The 20,558-nt window shown below is 42.3% G+C and overlaps 1 protein-coding gene across 1 annotated transcript in view; it reads right to left on the reverse strand.

The window, feature by feature from the left end:
* Positions 1 to 8,825: 8,825 nt before the first annotated feature.
* LOC309549147 (adhesion G protein-coupled receptor F5-like) overlaps positions 8,826 to 20,558 on the reverse strand; it is a 199,680-nt gene continuing 187,947 nt past the window's right edge. The window contains exons 18-21 of the mRNA XM_082249203.1: positions 17,624 to 17,665; positions 17,471 to 17,530; positions 13,929 to 13,995; positions 8,826 to 9,269 (exon numbers count right to left, since the gene is read on the reverse strand). Of these exons, the coding sequence (XP_082105329.1) occupies positions 9,190 to 9,269; positions 13,929 to 13,995; positions 17,471 to 17,530; positions 17,624 to 17,665 (249 nt within the window). The 3' untranslated portion in view covers positions 8,826 to 9,189. The remainder of the gene's footprint in view (positions 9,270 to 13,928; positions 13,996 to 17,470; positions 17,531 to 17,623; positions 17,666 to 20,558) is intronic.

The raw sequence follows: 20,558 nt of genomic DNA on the forward strand, positions 1-20,558 counted from the left end.
GAACATCCAAAGGCAGTATGGAAAAGTATGATCATTTCTCACAGAGCAAAAATAGCCCTTCAAACGCCTTTAGTAAAATAATGGAACACCACTGCTAATTAGTACAAAGTTTGAAATTGTAATTTTCAGAAAGTTTGCTTGATTTGCTAGTGGTTGGTGGGGTCAAATCAATGATCATATTTGACCATACTGTTGAGGAAAAAACGAAGGAGTAGGAGAAAAAATGATTCCCAAATAAAGGAAATTGTAACTGTAAGGGCTCTTTCACACGGTCCGCCTCCGTAGGCGGATCCGTGCTGCTCAGCGGGGATCGATCCGCGATCCCTGCTGAGCTGGCGGATGACAGCTCCGTCTCCGCTTGCAGTGCGGAGAGGGAGGTGTCACAGCCCCCGCTGCTCTCTATGGGGAATCGGATGAGAGCCGACCGCCTGTCCGCTCTCATCCAATCCGATCCCCAGGACGGATGGAAAATAGGGTTTCCATCCGTCCGGATTTCACGGACAGGAACGGATGCGGATGGCAGCGGACATGTCTCCGCTGACATCCGCTGCTCCATAGGGCTGAATGGGGCATCCGATCCGCCTAAAAAACTGACAGGGGGATCTGATCGGACCACCCGTGTGAAAGAGCCCTAAATGTGTTTTTCATTCGATAGAAATCATACATAGTGTAAAGAGCATGTTCCAGGTGCAAAATAAATCAGTTTAACACACCTGGGATTCCATGCAAGTAGCAGGTCTCAATTAAATTTAAACAAAATGAGTTGACAACAGGCCCGGACTTGGACAAAAAATAGGCCTGGGCGTTTTAGACTGAGCAGCCCTTTTTTTTTTTTTCATTCAACCCCCTCTTCACAAATACCACCATAAAACCCTTTATCCCATCCCTCTTCCATCCACAGGCACTCTTATTCTCTCTGTAACTCTTCTCTACCTTATCCTTCTGCTCTATAAATGCAGATTCTGCACCCTGAACATTCTCCTTTACCTTTATCCTTGCCACACTCCTTTCTGAATCATTCTCTTTCCCTTCTATCCAATGCCATTTCCCTCTCTGGTCATCATCATTCTTTTTCTATCAACGCCTAGTTTACCTCTCTATGATTGGTCTCCTCCACATGCCTCCATACTTTCTCTCCTTTACTCTTCTGTTATCGATCTGTCATTTCCCCCATACATAGCTCTCAGACTGTGTATACATGGCTGCTCAATGCCGAGGCGGGAGATGTTCGTCCTTCCAGGCTCCCCCTCATCCTCTCTCATAGTGCACATCAGAATCAAAGAGGAGCCTAGGGGAAGCTTCCCCAACTCTGTTTGACTAGCATGACAGACGGTAGGGGATGATGCGGGTGCCAACAATTGAAGCAGGGCAGCGGCTGGATTCCCCACACTAGCAAAGCTACTGGCTCCCCTGCCTCTGCCCACCCCTGGAACATGAAGCCTGGCAGCCCTATCCCAGTGTGCCCTATGGCCAGTTCAGGCCTGGTTGACAATGATGGCAGGAATAAATACTCTTAACAAACAATTTTTCAGAATTGGTAAGAATGTTCCAAGATATTTCTACTGATGTATAATCAGTTTTAGTGGAGCAGATATTTCAGAAATGTGAAGTCAAACTTTCAGAATTGCTCGCCTTTCTGTGTAGTCATACCATGGAATCATTGTAGAACTGCAGTACAAATTTTAATATATCAGCAAACCCATATGTGAACAACTGAGATCAACATGGGAGCCAGTGATATGCTAGCTGATTCTTTCTTACCCAACATACACTAAACAGCTAAAAGTATGAGGACACTCTTCCATATTATTGAGTTCAGGTGAATAGAAAACATAATTAAATGAGTTTGGTTTAGAGGAATTCAAGTGGCCTTCAAACTGAACACCTTTGGGATGAAGTGGAATACCAATTGCTATCCAGGTCTTCTCATCATACAATACCTGCCCTCACAAATTCTCTTTTGGCCAAATGGACTCACATTTCAATAGACACACTACAAAATCATGTGGAGAACTTTAAAAGAATGTAACAAAATATGAGACAGGCCACAAATAGAAGTGGCACCGTATCCCAATATGAAAATTGAAAAAAAGAAAAGTGGTGGGGCTTTATAGGTAGCCACTGATAGCCCCATTAAAGAACTCAAGTGCTAAATCAGTAACATATCAGTTTATTGTAACAACATTAAAAATTTATTTAAAACCATTTCATGAAAAAAACATACATGAAAGATACAAAACAATATCTCCCCATTGTGAGACAAACTCTCCCCAGTCAGAATACAGATACAACAGGGCGACCCGTGAAATTACCCATTGTATTTTGCAATGAATTTGGAAGGTATCCGGGTCTCATGGGTATCTCAGGTTGCTATTGCCAAAGGATCACAGGATCGCTACGCATTTAGTTTAGAGCTTCAACAGGGAATACAGTTATTGCCAAATCCCAGGGAGGGGGGGGGGGGCAGAAAGAGCATGGGCACCCGGAACTGTGTGATGTCATAAAAAGGGGGGATCCCAGACACACCAACTCCATTCTGAAAAAAGGAGAACACACACACCCCTACAGATATCTCTCTATGGTCACAACTTCAGGAGTGTCATTCTGGAGCCAATAACTCTTTCTAATAATGGTTAGCTTGGAGTGAACAGATTTCGATCCCACATATGGTGGGTGATGGTATGGTTGTGCCTCCAAAATGCTTCTCTCATTTAAAATGTGCTGAAACCTTGCTGCATGATGCCCCTCTACTAAGGTGATCCGGAATGCATCAACCTCAACTTTCAAAGAAGAGGATGGGGGGAGCAATAGTTTTCAAATAGGGTGTCCAACAGGCTCATATAGGTGTAATGGTCAGATGTCCACAATTTTTGAGGCATGTGCTGCAACTTGAATCCGATTTGCTGCTAAAGGCTATGCTAGTTCCTTTCTGTTATTACCCAAGTGCGTTTTTGCCTACAAAGCCCACAAATTGAGCATAAAATAAACACAACTCTTGCCTTAGTGAACATACCTTTTTTTTTAGTTTATTATAACCACAATAATAATGTGATCTTTAAGTACATACAAGCAACAAATTCAGCAAAATTACAGCAGGAGCAAACACATAATGAATTAAAATACAACATTTTAGCAATAAAGAAAGTGAAATAAATAGTTTATACAAAATAAAACTATGATAGAGCTCAATGGGAAAGTCCCACATGTCAAATAGATTTGAATATAGGATGTGGCCAGCATAATGTGAAATGGAACTGTAGTCGTTTTGTATTTTTTTAGATATACATGTGAGTGTGATTAGCATAATGTAAATAAGTTCATCAATCAACACTAATGGTTTAAAATAATGTTTTTCTGTGTACAGTATATTCTGTAAATGTATATGTGCAATTGAGTAGCCATCTCGCTTAGTTACAGTGACAGCACTATATTACTGTTTGTGCATGGCTATGGGTGTGGTCTGTCATTTAAAACAATGGACCATATACTACCAAAGGGAACCGTCATCACTAAAATTATACAAGAATCAAAATATTCAGACTTAAATGACCACAAATGTGCAGACTTACCTATAAAAAATATATATTTTTGCAGCTTTATTTAGCGTAACTTAAAGGCCAACTGAACATTCAGTTTGAATCAGCTCAATAAATTCCAGGCGCACCAAACAAAAGGTCTGCCTAGACCTAAACACCAATAAAAGGTTCTGTAGGTCAGGAATATGTATAAATAATTAGTGGGAGTCACTGGTATAGCAGAATCAAAGAAGAATGCCCTTACACTAGTTACATTAGGGGGAGAATTGTAGTGCAGAATGATCATGTTTAGATTCTTGCATACGTTTGATCATGACTGGCTCTTTTTAAGCCACCTATAAACCTTGGACCAGCCATTTTCAACCTTTTTACTGCACAGGAACCCTTAAAATAATTTAGGCCTCTGGGAATCCCTGCTAAAACCAATTCATGGAGGCCATTAGGAAAAATGCCCATTAAACAGGCAGCAAAAAATGGTGTCATACTGCTGGGTCTACCAAATGGTGTTCTTTCTGGAACTGTGCAGGCATTATCAAAAAGGAGGTCAATTAGCCACAGCTCAAGGAACCTGTAGCAACCCTGGTTGAAAAAGGCTGCAGTAGGCAATAGTTGGCCATGTATGAGCCTGTGAAATGAATATTATACAAGTGTGAAAAGAGTATGAAAATGACTTATGGATAAACATTAAAACAATTCATAATATTCTCTCACATTACGTGCACTGTAGATCTACAGAAATTCCAAACACTCTGGAGTTCAGTCTCATGTTACCCCTCCACTCAGCCAACATCCAAATAAGCCATACCTCTCATATGTTCTAAAGTAGGGCTGTCCAAACGTTTAAGTAGGACGGCCACATATTGTGTTTTCCCCCTTACATCAGGGTCCCCATTGTAGTCCTTCCTGACATCAGGGTCCTCACTATCAGAATCTTTACCACATCATATCTCCATCATTAGCAACTCCCCCCCCCCCCCCCCCCAACGTCAGGGTCTCAATTAGAGTCTCCTATCACATCCAATTGTCCATCAGAGTCACCTCTTACATCAGGATCCCCCATTATAGTTCAACATAAGAATCCCCCCTTACAAGATCAGGTTTGGAGGGGGGTTGATGCATAGACCATAAGCAGCACCTTCTGACCCTAAAGTATAACTAACAGTTCCTGTTTGTCTATGGGACAGGAAGTAAAGGGAAAGTTAAAACATTTTTTTATCCTAATGCATTCCCTGGATTAATTTCACCTACATGAGTCCTCCTCTCCGAGCTATGCCTGGCTGCATCTCTTCTCTCTTGTCTTCCAAGTCTTACAGGAGACCCAGTCAGCAGCCAGAGCTGCTGTCAGTCAAACCCTGTGAGCAGAGAGTGGGGGGCGGGACCGAGCCACACTGTGTGTGTCTATGGATACACATAGCCCGACTCAGGAGTAAGCTTGCCCCGGGCTTGCCATATGGGCACATGCAGAAGAGAAGGAGAGCAAAGCATCAGCAGCAAACCTTAGAAGAGGAGGTTAGGGAGGGACCGCTCTGTTCAATGCTGCACAGAGCAGGCAAGTATAACATGTTTATATTTTTATTTTTAAAAACCTCTTTACAACCGCTTTAGTTCTCAATTGGTGTATAATGAGGATATGCTGAGGGCTGGATTAAATCTTGTAAGCGGCCGAATGTGGCCTGTGGACCAAAGTTTCGAGACCCCTGTCCTAAAGTAACATACATTGCCCGAGTCTGTTGCTATTTCCTCTTGTTCTCAATTCTATGTTTATGTTTTAACAGCGTCTGATTGGAAGTTCACTAACAATACAACAGATGACGGAGGTGAACTTTTTATCAAAGTCAGCTGACACAGATTCAGTAGAATGAGGTTAGTGTATCTCACACATTATGTATGTATTTTAGAATATGGCTTCTTGCTTAAAGATCTGGCAGTATAGTATGCAAGTATTCTTTCAAGTGGATTTTTTATTTATTTATTTATTTTTTAGGCTACGTTCACATGTAGGCGTTTTGGGGGCGTTTTTCTGCTCTAGGATCAGCTCTCAAAAGCCCAACAAGACAAATCCTATTCATTTCAATGGCCCCTGTTCACATCTGAGCGTTTTGACACCGTGAGCAAAACGCCCAACGCTCAAAAAAGTACTTGAGCTTCTTTTTGGGCAGATTACAGGCGTTGTCCATTGTTCTCCAGTAAATCTAAAAACGCCTGAACAAAAAACGCCTGTAAAAACGCATGTAAAACGCCTCCAAAAACGCCCATAAAAACGCCTGAAAAAACGCCCATAAAAACGCCTGTAATAGCAACTCCAAGATGTGAATGGAGCCTTACTGTGATGGATAAGTAGAGGGTAAAAAAGGCTTTCCTGGGGAAACTGCAGGTCTGGGATCACTCCAGTGTTGCTCACATAAAAACCTAGGCATGTCATATGACCCCAGTTGAAGGAGCAAATCAACAAATATAAAAATTGATGCTCCACTTCAGCAAAGACCATACTACCAAATGCATTTTCACCCCTTTACAACAGTAACATGCATATATGCAGCAGCAGTTGGTTGGGCCTTAAAGTGTTACTAAACCCACTACAGTAAAATCAGTCTGTATATGCAGTAAAGCATACATGTTATGCTTACTGTGGAACCTAAGGGGTTAATCCTCTGCATTGTGTAAAAAGGCTGATCCTGCCTTCTATGTTCCTCCTTTTCTTCCACTGTCCCCAATGCATATCCTGATAGAACAGAGTCAGGGGACAAGTTGCACATGCTCAGTTTGGTGTGTTTTGCTGGAGAGGTTTTTTTTTTTTTTTTGGCAGGGTGCATGTGATCAGCACAGGACCAATCAGCACTGTCCAGACAGGGGTCCTGCATCCTTATAGGGCAGCCAGGGGAGAATAAAAAACTCATCCTACAAGCTTTACCCAGACACTGATAGAAGTTACAAGACTGCTCTAACTGCTGATAAAAAAAGGTATTTAGCAGATTATATTTACTAAAAGTATTGCATTTCCATGTTCTGTGTACTAAGGTGGGGGACCAGCGGCTCCGATGTCCGCCGGCCACTCGCGATCTCCCTCAGGAGAGGGAGAAATGCAGACGGCTATCTCCCTTGGATCATGACAGAGGCTATGCGATCCTGCTATGTCTCTGTTATAATCTAACAAGCCACGCCCCTTGATAGTTAGAATCATGCCCCTAGGGACACATTTAACCCCTTTATCCCCGCCAGTGTCATTTCTACATCAGCAGTGCATATGTATAGCACTGATTACTGTAGTAATGTCACTGGTACCCCCAAAAGTGTAAAAAATGTCAGTCAGGGGTCCAATCTGTCCGCCACAATGTCGCAGTCCCACAAAAAAAATCGCAGATCACCGCCATTACTAGTTAAAAAAAAAACAATAAAAATGACATAAATTTTTTCCGTAGTTAGTAAACACAATAACTTTTGCGCAAACCAATCAAAATACGCTTATTGCGATTTTTTTTTTACCAAAAATATGTAGCAGAAAACAAATTGGCCTAAAATGTTAAAAAATTTTGATTTTTTCCTTTTTTTTTTGAGAATTTCATATAAAAAAATGTGAAAAATATTGTTATTGGACCTCAATTTCATTTGGGTACAGCATCGCACGACCGCACAATTTTCTCTTAAAGTCACGCAGTGCCGAATTGCAAAATAGGGCCTGGTCTTTGAGCAGCCAAATCCTCCGGGGCTTAAGTGGTTAAAGAGCAAGCAAGGAGTTGCAGATTATCTCTTTTCATGATTGCTATTTGCAGCTGTATGGCTGCCTTTCTGCACCCGGCAGCTCTGGAAGATCTCCTTATCCTTTTGGGTTGTAGCACCTCACCTCTACTTTATTTTATGGACAGTGTGTGTTTAGTATCACTTTAAAGCCCAGCCGCTACATATGCATCATATATGTGTCATATATGTGTCAGTGTCTATTTCTGGGATGCACGCCATCGGCGTCCTCAGAACTTTGACTGAGCTATCTTTAACAGCACAGGGTCAACTAACAACAATTGGTACAATAGGACAGGCTGCCGATGATATCAGCACTGTGCAACCAACCACAGTGCCGCACGATCAGGAGCCCCACCTACTAGTTCCAGCTACCGTGCAGGGTTAATTGAGTGAAGAACACCACAGGGTATATGAAGCAGAATTTCCTCCATGAATTATTACTAACCCTCTTGTTATTCTTTATCAAGCTCCACAACATCATCACTATCACCACCATCATTATCCATACACAACTTTAAGAAACTCCTTGTCATATGTGTTTTTATAAAATTTTGTTCTTAGGCATACCATATTACACATAAAACGTATTTAGGTAAAGAAGGCTTAAAAAAAGGTTTAAAGTGATGCAAATGCTCTTACACATACAAAGTTTTTAATAAATAGATTGCATAAAAGCATAAAAAGAAGGAAAATTATTTGGAACCCCAGTAATCGGTCAAATCAAAAAAAGATGACCGGTCATTGGTTGTTAAAAAATATTGAAAATTGCACATTACTCTTTATTAAAGTGTTTTTTTTTTTCAGTTTGGAAGAAGAGGGTAGTGATTAGAACCCCAATTATTTTACTGCTATCTGGGGGTTTACCCTCACTGACCCTATAAAAATGGTTTGACCAGAGACGAAGGAACAGCATCACATACAATAAAAGTAATTTATATAAAAATAGTTTTGGCTGGACATACACTTTAAGTAATACATTAGCAGTGTATACTGTTGTATAATATTGGGTGGATATACACTTAGGGTTGTATTTATAAAATAAATTGCACAGGTGTTCGCTCATCGAAACTGCATGTAAATTTGTTCTGTGTGAATGGGGCAAAAAATAATGTTCTCCGTCTATATTCTATGCAATGTGTGGTTGTGGAATATATGGCATTATGGCCACTAGATGGCGCTGACTCTCACAGGAATCAAGTGTGCTCCTCACCACCATCTAGTGGCTATAATGCAGTATTTCTACATTTAATTATTCACTAATACAATTGAATTGCGGGGAAGATATATAGCCGAAGAACCTTTGATGTTGCTCCAGCACAAAATAAATTTACATGCAGGTTTGATGGACAAACTGCTCTGATTTTTTTTATTTTTTATTAATACAGCCTTTTAATTTGGTTCATTATCAGGGTTCACTGTGTATTACAGTGTATAGTATAGTTCTGGTATGCAGAGGTGAAAAATAATAATTTCTTTTGGCACTAGGCACAATCCCTGCATGCATGATATTCTCTATAGTAGTCAAATGTAGTTTAATGTAATAGCTTTTTCCATGGGAAGCAGGGACTGAACTTTACAGCTAACTTTTCTCAGGAAAAATGATATGTTACTGTACAATTTACATCTAATACAATTTAGATTTCACTTAGCCTCAGCTGAAAGTCAGACGATTACTTCAAGTATATTGCATAATGATATTGTATATAAGCTGTGATACTCCAAAATATACAGTAACCAGTCTGTGATATTAAACAGATTATAGTGGTAACAGTTCAGACAGCTTGTCTGCATTGCAATGCACTAGAAGAAAGAAATGAATGACAGCATGGAATAAAGTGCATACAGCAGACTCAATAAACACACTGGAGAATATCCAGAGATAGGCAATAGGTTCAGCTGGCATGTCCATTTATTGTCAGGTGAGCAGGGAGTAGGAATTTGATGAAGCCATTTCGCCGGAGGAGTTCGTCTGAGCTGAATTAATATTGTATACTCCTAGGAAAGAAGATACAAACATTAGGGTTTACTCAGACATCAAATACATTACAAATACTAGGTTCAGAACTCACATACAGTATGGGTGTAACATATCATATAGCTATTTTTCTATTGATACTGTATGTACGCTTGTTCTGTGCTAAAAATCTAATGTTTTTAGACTATACTTTCCAGAATTCGAAAAATCCTGCAGGAAAGTCATTAAGTGGCGCTGAGGAGAATGCTTCTGATAGTTGACACCATCTAGTGGCAATAATGGGGTATTTTCCTCACTCACATTCAAACTGCTTATAATATAGTCTGAAAGCAAACCCGAACTAGCCAAAGAGCAGACCTGGCCGAAGCCACCCGCACCGTGGCCTGAGACACTGTTATGACTGTACAACGTGAGGTAAGCGGCGACCGCGGCCTGGACAGGGTTAACACAAGCCGTGGCTACTGCTTACCAGCCACGGCCTATGTGGCCATAGCAGTGTCTCCTCCGGCAGGACCAGGTTGATGGCTACAGGGCCATCTCTCTAACACAGCTCAGCCTCAGAGCCGGCCCTGACAGGGGAGAGGGCTTATCTGCTCCTCCTCCTGCTCCTCTCCCCCTGGGTCTGCCCCGCACACACTCCCTGGGGATGTGTGGGTGGGAAGTTTAAACCCAGAAGAGAAAAGCTGCAGACAGCCTGTGCCTGAGCCTTCATCTTGGGATGAGTAAGCTCACCTTTCTCCTGCCTCTCAGTATATAAAATGAATTTAAGGGGTGCATTGTGGACTCTGATATAAGGGGGGCTTTGGTGAGTAGAGACCCCCTTACATCAGAGTTCCCCTTTACACCGGAGCATCCCCCCTTAAATCAGGGATCCCAGAACACCCCTTACATGAGAGTTCCCCTTAAATCAGAGTTCCCCTTTACATTAAAGTCCACAGAGCTCCCCCTTACAGTGTAAGTGGAAATTCTGAAACTCTAAGGGGGGCTGTGTGGACTCTGATGTAAGGGGGGCTCTGTGCGGACTCTGATGTAAGGGGGGCTCTATGTGGACTCTGATGTAAGGGGGTCTGTGTGGACTCTGATATAAGGGGGGCTGTGCGGACTCTGATGTAAGGGGGGCTGTGCGGACTCTGATGTAAGGGGGGCTCCGTGCAGACTCTGATGTAAGGGGGACTCTGTGCAGACTCTGATGTAAGGGGGGCTGTGCGGACTCTGATGTAAGGGGAACTGTGCAGACTCTGATGTAAAGGTGACTGTGCGGACTCTGATGTAAGGAGGACTGTGCGGACTCTGATGTAAGGGGGACTGTGCGGACTCTGATGTAAGGGGAGCCCTGAGGACTCTGATGTAAGGGGGACTCTGCAACTTTGATTTAAGGGGGGCTGTGCGGACTCTGATGTAAGGGATCAGGGGCGGAAGGAACTGGAGATTTGCACAGTGAGCAGAGATTAACCACTTGCCGGCTTTTTACTGCGGCAGGATGGCCCGGCTGCGTCCAGTCACGTAGTACTACGTGACTGGAGTGCAAGTGGTTTCGGCAGCGTGTGCGCCGTGCACCTCCCTGTTTGCGTGTGTCTCCTTTAGCTAACCAGCTGTGTCCATTCAGTCCCTATTCATACTTGTGTACAGTAAGTAACATTGGGAGCTATGATTATGCACACATTGGTGTATGTTTATAAAACTGAGAATTTTTTTCTCAGTTCAGTTCTTGGCAGGGAAAATTATCTCCTCTGCACCTTATTTTTGAAGCGGAGAACTTCAGTTCTCAGAGGGAGAACAGAGAAGAAGTATTCCCTCTAAAAATGTCCGAGATCCATGTAAAAGTGCATGGGCTTCCTATAATCTCGTGAGACATAGTGAGATTACAGTACGAGAAATCACTGAAACACTCAGGAGCCGTTTTATTAACCACTTGCTAGTGCTACCTGCCCGCCGTCAAATGATGGCGGAGCAGTGCAGCTATTGTCCTAAGACAGCGTCATATGACGGCGCACCAGAACAGCCTCTCTCGGGGGCGCGTGGAGCGACGATCGTGGCCGTGCCGTGTTGCTAGGACATGGTGCGACCCAGATCTCGGTAAAGAGTCAATGACGTGACTCTTTACCCATGTGATCAGCTGTGTCCAATCACAGCCGGTCACATGTAAATGTGGAAGTGCCGTTATTCGGCTCTCCTCGCCTCACACTGTCAGTGTGTGAGGCGAGGAGAGCCGATCAGCGGCTCCTCCTCATAGGGGAGACAAATACAAGTAATCAGGACACTGATCATCAGTGCCCTGATTACACAAAATGTAAATAAAGTGCCAATTACTGCCCACCATCAGTGCCCCCAATCAGTGTCCATAGTGCTGCCAGCCAGTGCCCATCAGTTCCTGTTCATCTAGGCACTGATGGGCACTGATTGTAGGCACTGATGGTGCTGCAAATCAGTGTCCATCAGTGCTGCCCATCAGTGCCACCCGTCAGTGTCCATCAGTGCCACCTCTCAGTACCCATCAGTGCCACCTCTCACAGCCCATCAGTGCCACCTATCAGTGCTCATCAGTGCCGCCTGTCAGTGCCCATCAGTGCGGCATATTAGTACCTCCTCATCAGTGCCCATAAGTGCCGCCTCATCGGTGCTCATCAGTGCAGCCTATCAGTGCCGCCCCATCAGCGCACATCAGTGACGGAGAAAACATATTTATTTTCAAAATTTACTCACAGAAAAAAAGAAAGACTTTTTTTTTTTCAAAATGTTGTGTCTTTTTCTTTTTTGTAAGAAATAAAAAAACCAGAGGTGATTAAATACCACCAAAGGAAAGCTCTATTTGTGTGAAAAAAATTATAAAAAGTTCATGGTACAGTGTAGCATGACCACACAATTGTCATTCAAAATGTGAGAGCGCTGAAAGCTGAAAATTGGCCTGGGCAGGTAGGGGGTGAAAGTGCACCGTAGGCAAGTGGTTAAATAGAGGTAAATTGCCACTGCTGAATGCACAGGCACCGCCCACCTAATGTTAATAAAATAATTAGTCCCCTACACAATATAGGAGCTATCATCTGCCTGCCCAGCGGGGATCGGCGGATCGATCCCCCGCTGAGCAGAACGGACTCCACCGGGCGATGCGCCGTGTGAAAGTGGCCTTAAGCTTTCAAAATTAAACATCCAAACAGCATCACAGCTATCACAATACTATATTAATTTATATACTCTTTACTTTATTGCTAAAAGTACTCTGAAATTCAAGACGTAGATGGGTATAGTAAGATGTGTGCATGGGTGTTCTATCAGAATACCGCTACCCATCAGATCATGAAGTGTTTGGAACGCATAGTGCCGGAGAACGCATGTTGGAATGCATAGCGCATGCGCATTAAGTGTTTTTTTTTTGGTTTGATTGTCACATTCCGTTACATGATCTGATGGGTAGCGGTAATCTGATAAGACAACACCATTAGAAATCATGGGGGAGCATACTGCCTGTCTGATAACCCTCCCCACCTCAACTAGGGAAGAAGCAATACTTTGGTCTGAACCTAGGCTTGGACCAAAGTTTGGCTGTTAGGATGCTTAGATGAAAACCTGAAATATCGCTCATTTGACCCTCTGTTTTGTGGGAGTCAAACATCATACAGTATACAGAATCAGAATTCATACAGCTTCTATGTATGACAGCTTCCCGCTGTCAATGGTTCCTAAGAAAGCAATACAGCCTGCCCCGACTGACTGACTGATATAGAAGAAGAGGCCTGGAACCTAAATTTAATTGTCAGAAACTGTGGTATGGAGAATTGTTCCTCCTGCTTTGGAAAATTAGTATATGGCCTTCTCTGTCCCTGGCCCCTGCTGATGAATTGATGGGGCCTAGGGATTATTTTATTAAATGCTGGAAGCCACAGCTCCTGGGATTAGTTTTTCCCAAAAGTTCTCAAAGAGACCCTCTCTGCCCCTAGGTCCCCTGGTGAGCTGATAGGGCCCAGGCCCTGTACAGGAGGGTCAGCTCTACCTCCCTATCAGTGAACTTGCCTGGGGGAAGTAAGTCCAGGCGGTTGAGCCACAGTTTTGCTGCCCCCAGCCCCCCTCCCACATGAACACTAATATTTAGCCGCTCACATGTGGTTAGGACATCTGCAAGGCCGGTAACTCCAGATTCAAATCAGATCACAGACAGGATTGAGCAGACATATACTATAGAGGGGTGAATAACAGTGAATGGATGGATGACACTGTGCTGAATGACCCTGGTACTAATTTACACTGTTTCTGGCTGTGATCAGGAAGTTGGCTGCTAACTGTAGCCAAAGTTTATATTGTGTGATGTGGTTTTTGGTCCATGCAGTCTTGTGGTACAGAGCCAGTCCCATTGACTCTGTACCTTCTTTTTGTGAACTGCACTGTTCAATGGACAAGGTGCTCACAGTACCGTACTTGTGCACACCATGAGGACACAAGAGCACTTTAAAAAAAAAAAAAAAGACGTTTTAAAACATCATACCACCCTGAAAAGTGTGTCATGCATCTATTTGATTACAAATGACAGCAAACCAAAAGAACGCACCAGAAAGCAATCTTCTTTACATCGGGGGAACATACAAATACAGGTAAGTCAATTATAGCCTTCATTATGCCTTAATGGAGACAGTATTGATGGGGGCCTTGGTGCTATAGTTTTCTCTCACTCAGGTTTGGGTACTTACCCTTTTTAGCAAACAAATTGATACCCTTTTTTAAAACAACGGGATCTGAAGAACTGAGATTGGAAGTCTGTAAAAAAACAAAACAAAAAGACATAAAATTAGCATGACAGACACTGTTCCACATTCTTTGGATGTCACATATAATATTGTTAGAACTAGAAACAGGTTGTACAGAAACCAATCAAATACTCACTTTCACTCTCCCATTCTGCACTTGGAAACATGAATGGGAGACTCTGATTGGTTGTTCAGCATCACACTTTTTCCCAGCACCAGTATAAATACAGCTCATTGAATCTATACCACATATTTAAAAATAGAATGTGGATTGTATTGTACTCATATGCATGATCATGCTGTCACTGGACAGCTTTAGTCCAGCAGTAATGAGCAGAAGCCAAACTTATGAATTCCTGGCAATTGCTGCGGCAGTTACATGTGCTGCGATTTTGGAAGGGTTAAAGTCATAGATAGACGGATGGCCAAACTAAATGAATCTGTCTCAAACTGTAACAAACATGACTCCCTGCCAAAAATAGTCTTGTGGGTCAGGACTATCTACAGCTCTTGCTATTTAATGCAATATTCAGATAAATAGATATAATAAAAAACTTGTGTTGATAGGTACACGTGCAAACAATTAAAATGATAAATTATATATATATAAAATCACATATAGAAAGTCGCATAAATATATAAGTGAATATTCCAGTGTTGAACCCTCCAACAGTGCAATAATCAATTAATATAACACTAGTGCAAAAAAAATGAATTGAATGAATAAAGTGCAATTAGATTAAAAGTCCATCAAAAATAGTGACAATGTTATGCAAATCTTCCTAAAACAAAGTGCAGGTGCTCTGTGCTCAGTTTATCCAATATGGCTCGTGACTTTGGGGGTATGGATTCCTTTTCCCGTGAGTTTTTAAAGATGGGTCACTTACCAGAAGTAGTGGGTCCTATATGCCATATAGCACTAGTACCGATCACGCTTGTAGGCCCTCTGGGCCAAGGTGGATTCCCTTATGTTGCTCCTACAATGGAGAAAAGGATGGATTCCTCCTCACTTTTTTCCTCACATCAGTATGGGGCCAGGGTATGCAAAGAAAAAATGCTCCGATAGTGTAGTATAATTAAAAGAGAGTTTATTCCCCATCCATGGGTAAAAACGGCATGAATATACAGGCTCTGTGACATACAACCGCTATCATGCAGAGTGGCGATCAGAGTGTTCCGGCTTGCGTTCCAGCTGTGCGGTTACGTCACGCCGTACGTTCCAAATCTGACGTGCTTCGTCACTTCCTGTGATGTTATCAAAGGTGGTTGCTACCTTTGATAACTTCACAGGAAGTGACAAAACGCGTTAGCTTTGAAACGCACGGCGTGACATAACCGCTCAACTGGAACGCAAGCCGGAACACTCCGCTCGCCACTCTGCATGATAGCGGTTGTATGTCACAGAGCCTGTATTATACTACACTATCGGAGCATTTTTTCTTTGCATACCCTGGCCCCATACTGATGAGAGGAAAAAGGTGAGGAGGAATCCATCCTTTTCTCCATTGTAGGAGCAACATAAGGGAATCCACCTTGGCCCGGAGGCCTACAAGCCTGATCGGTACTAGTGCTATATGGCACATAGGACCCACTACTTCTGGTAAGTGACCCATCTTTAAAAACTCACGGGAAAAGGAATCCATACCCCCAAAGTCACGAGCCATATTGGATAAACTGAGCACAGAGCACCTGCACTTTGTTTTAAGAAGATTTGCATAACAAATTATTTGGACTTTACTAATCATTGTCACTATTTTTGATGGACTTTTAATCTAAATGCACTTTATTCATTCAATTCATTTTATTTGCACTAGTGTTATATTAATTGATTATTGCACTACTGGAGGGTTCAACACTGGAATATTCACTTATATATTTATGCGACTTTCTATATGTGATTTATATATATAATTTATAATTTTAATTGTTTGCACTTATACCTATCAACACAAGTTATTTATTATATCTATTTATTATTATTATTATTATTATTATTATTATTATTATTATACAGGATTTATATAGCGCCAACAGTTTGCGCAGCGCTTAACAAAATGAAGGCAGACATTACAGTTACACTACAATTTGGAACAAAAGGAATCAGAGGGCCCTGCTCGTTAGAGCTTACAATCTAAAAGGGAGGGTCAATTGATACAAAAGGCAATAGCTGTGGGGGATGAGCTGATGGAGCAAGTGAAACAGCGTTATTAGTTAGTAGCCGGGTAGGCTTCTTTAAAGAGAAGGGTTTTCAGGGATCGTCTAAAGATGGATAGATTACGGGAAAGTCGGATAGATTGGGGTAGAGAGTTCCAAAGAATGGGAGAAGCTCTGGAGAAATCCTGGAGGCGAGCATGGGAAGAGGTGACAAGGGAGCTAGAGAGCAGGAGGTCTTGGGAGGACCGAAGAGAGCGGCTTGGTTGATATTTTGAGATCAGGTTAGTGATGTAGCTGGGGGCAGAGTGGTGGATGGCTTTGTAAACTATTGTTAGCACTTTGAATTTTATTCGTTGGGTGAGTGGAAGCCAATGAAGGGATTGGCAGAGAGGGTTGGAGGACACTGAACGGTTGGTAAGGTGGATAAGTCTTGCAGCGGCATTCATTATGGATTGAAGGGGGGATAATCTATGCAAGGGTAATCCAATGAGGAGGGAGTTGCAATAGTCGAGGCGAGAGATAACCAGGGCGTGAATTAAAAGCTTGGTGGTGTCATTGGTTAAAAAAGGCCGTATTCTAGCGATGTTGCGGAGGTTAAGGCGGCATGATTTGGACAGGGATTGGATGTGAGCCTAAAAGGACAGTGCAGAGTCCAGGGTTACCCCTAGCACCCTGGCATGTGTGGAAGGACTAATAGTTGTTCCATTGATCTTGACAGAGAATTCCGGGGAAGGGGCACGTGGAGGAGGAAATATTATGAGCTCGGTTTTAGACAGATTCAGTTTGAGGAAGTGGTGAGACATCCAGGCTGATATGTCTGTTAGTAGATCAGTGATGCGGGACGAGACTGATGGGGTGAGCTGAGGGGTAGAGAGGTAGATTTGGGTGTCATCAGCATAGAAATGGTAGTGGAAGCCATGGGAGGCTATTAGCTGACCCAGGGAGGAGGTATAGATTGAGAATAGTAGCGGTCCAAGGACAGAACCTTGGGGGACCCCAACAGTAAGAGGAGTTGCAGAGGAGTAAGTGGAATTGTTAGTGACACTGAAGGTGCAGTGAGATAGGTAAGATTCGAACCAGTGGAGAGCACAGTCACAGAGACCGAGCAAACTGAGTTTTTTTAGGAGGAGGGGGTGGTCAACAGTATCAAAGGCAATATTGCATTTAATAGCAAGAGCTGTAGATAGTCCTGACCCACAAGACTATTTTTGACATATTAATCCTACTCATATAGCTGCTGCTTACATCTTTTCACACGTTCCGTTAAATTTATTCAGTAGGCGAGGGGGATACACTTTAAGTGCTATCTTTTTTCAAACATGACTCCCTACCTTTGTCTGCTGTGAAGACCATCTGGAGATGGAGAACCTGCTGAACAGGGCATCCCGTACCTGGAATTTGGAAGAGTAAAGCAAACATAAGTTATTCCTGAGGATTATGTTGTTCCAGTCAAAAAATAGCTGTATGGTATTCTTAGAACTTACCTTTTTATCCATCAAACATCCAAATAGCAAAATAAATAAACCCTGAAAAAAAAAACCACAAAATTATTACCCACTGCTTTACAACTTTTGTTTCTGGGGCACTTTAAAGGAAATGGTAAATATAATATATATATATATATATATATATATATATATATATATATATATATATATACTTTCAAGGGACTTAAAAAGGAGCCACAGTTTGCAAAGCAAGCTTCGTTACTGTGTGTCTAGTGGAGGCAACTCACCATACCAAAATAAGGAATTGCTGAAGCTCAATTTATACAGACAGCTGAATGATCAGAGGACTGACTTAAACCCCTCTGCTCAGACCAGCTGTATAGTTAGTGAAAGACAATCACAAAGGGAAATGCTACTGCTGTACTCCCTCTTAAAAAAAAAAAAAATCAAAGCAAAAATCATGGTTACACTAAGGGGTGTGTTTATAAAAAAAAATTGAAAAATGTGACAAACATTCGCCTTGGTTGATTCTGACCGTATTTTGCCTAACACAGAGATTTCCTGATCGTCAGCTCCATCTAGTGACCATAATGCATATTTTTTTAATTGAGGTTTTTCAGAAAAAATACCAAATTATGGCCACTAGATAGAGCTGATAATTATAGGAAATCACTGTATTAATTAAAATACGGTCAGTATTTGCCTATGCTTGTCACATTGGTCCAACATTTTTTTTTAAATAAATAGACACCTAAGTGTTAACTAATGATTTGCAAAATGAACATTGGGAAAAAAAAGTTTCAAAAAAATCTGCCCAAAACACAACCTAAAAAATAAAGCATATAGAAAAAATCAATAATCTTTCCTTTAGTTGGCTAATTTGTTTTGAGCAAATCTAGGCAGCAAGTGAAATGAGTAAGTTAACTGGTATTGTTATGTAGCATGCAGTGCAACTGTGAGAGTTTGCTCGGTTTAACCTAATTTGGACCATATAGCACCCAATACAGTATGGGGTGGATTGGTGCAGTACAATGTCTGGATAAAAGGCTTTAAGACTGAATGAGGCTGTGTTGCCTGTCAGCATTTCAAGCTTTAAAGAGACTCTGTCATGTTAAATGAAAATAAAGCAGCCAGCAGGAGAAGCATTTTTTGGCCCCATCGAGGTTAGAATGTTGGGCCTTTCTGCCAGTGGGTAATGCCAGAGCTTGTCAGCAACTACTCAAACCCCACACATGCCTATTGGCCATAACTAAGAGGGGCTGCCTCACTTACCAATAGAAAAAGATGGGCGACAGACAAGTTCTACTGCTATGAAGTTCAGAATCCTTTTGATATAGAACTTTAATGTAAAATAACAGATGTGACACCTTAGGCCTCATGCACACAGGGCGTTTATTTAATTCACCTAAAAGCCAGCAGCGTTTTTGCAGAAAAAATGCCTGACGCTTGTAAAAGTGTCTTAAGCTTTTATAAGCTTTAAGGAGCTTTTACAGGCATCAAGCTCTTGGACATTAATTCATTTCATTGGCCAGAATGGGCCTTAATTAATTTCATTGGCCAGAATAAATCATTTACATTAATTAATGATCAAGCACTAATGTTTAGCAGATTTTTAGAAGCTGTTAGCAGCTTCTAGCAGCTGTAAGGAGCTTTAAGCATTTTTTCTGCCCAAACTCTGCTGCTCCTGAATGCACTGGTAGTCATTTTTTTTTCTTCCGCTAAAATCCACTAAACGCTTTTAAAAGTCTATGTATGCATAGACACATAGGCTAACATGGAGGGGCATTTAGAGGCAGTAAAAAAAACATCAGCTGCAAATAACAGCAGCTGTAAAAACCTCTTGTGTGCATGAACCCTAAGGCCTTCACGAGTTTTTACAGCTGTCGTCACCTGACAATGCTCGACGACACAAGGGGTCTCCCGGTGGCATCACTGGGTGGCCACACCCCACAGCTCTATAAAAGAAGCCGCAAAGAGCAGAGCTGGCATAATCACGGGAGACCTCATCAGAGGAGGACCTGGTTGGCAGCGGAGAAGACCGGAAGAAGAAGATCAGTGGAAGAAGACCTGAGGGAGGAGATCAGTGGGAGAACACCTGAGGCAGAGGACTGGAGGCAGAAGATAAGAGGAAGATTTTTAATAAAGGACTTCTCAAACCATCCCTTGTCTTTATTTACACTACACTGCCTTTTTTGGCATGAATGGGTAGGGGTACAATGTACCCCATACTCATTTTCATAGGGGTGGGGCCGGGATCTGGGGGGGCCCCCTTGTTACAGGGGGGCATCCAGATTCCAATAAACCCACTGCCTGCAGACCCCAACAACCACAGCCCAGGGATGACGGAAAGAGGCCCTTGTCCTCATCAATATGGGGACAAGGTGCTTTGGGGTGAGGGGGTGCAGAGCTCGGATAAGGGTCTGGTATGGATTTTGGGGGGGACCCCACGTCGTCTTTTTTTTTTCATTTTGGCGTGGGGTTCCCTTTCATGATTCCTACTAGACTCAAAGGACTCAAAGGAACCCCCACGCCTTTTTTTATTTCCATTTTGGCATAGAGTTCCCCTTTAAGATCCTCAGAGCACTAGTCGCACCACAAGTCTGATCATCACGATCTGACTTGGATGAGACTTCTATTCACATGAATGGGCTGAAAGTACTATCAAAGACGGCTCATAGGCAACCATTGATTTCGAATAAAGGCAGAAAAACGCTGCTAAAAGCTAATGTGGCTAAACGCGCATTAACGACAATGGAAAAAGCTACTAAAAAGCATGTTTTTACAGCTGCTTTTTCCTGGCATTGGTACTGGCTTGTTTTTTCTAACGCCCTGTGTGCACAAGGCCTAACAGTTATATGATAACATTACTATAACATGTGTCAAGCTCTCCATCTAGGATAATGACTTGGCCTGTAACTAGCTTGGCAAAGTCAAAAAGACTTTGCTATCTTGCCAACACTATCCTGTGGTC

Source organism: Pelophylax lessonae (assembly GCF_965119305.1).
Source record: "Pelophylax lessonae genome assembly, chromosome: 3".
NCBI classification, from domain to species: Eukaryota; Metazoa; Chordata; class Amphibia; order Anura; family Ranidae; genus Pelophylax; species Pelophylax lessonae.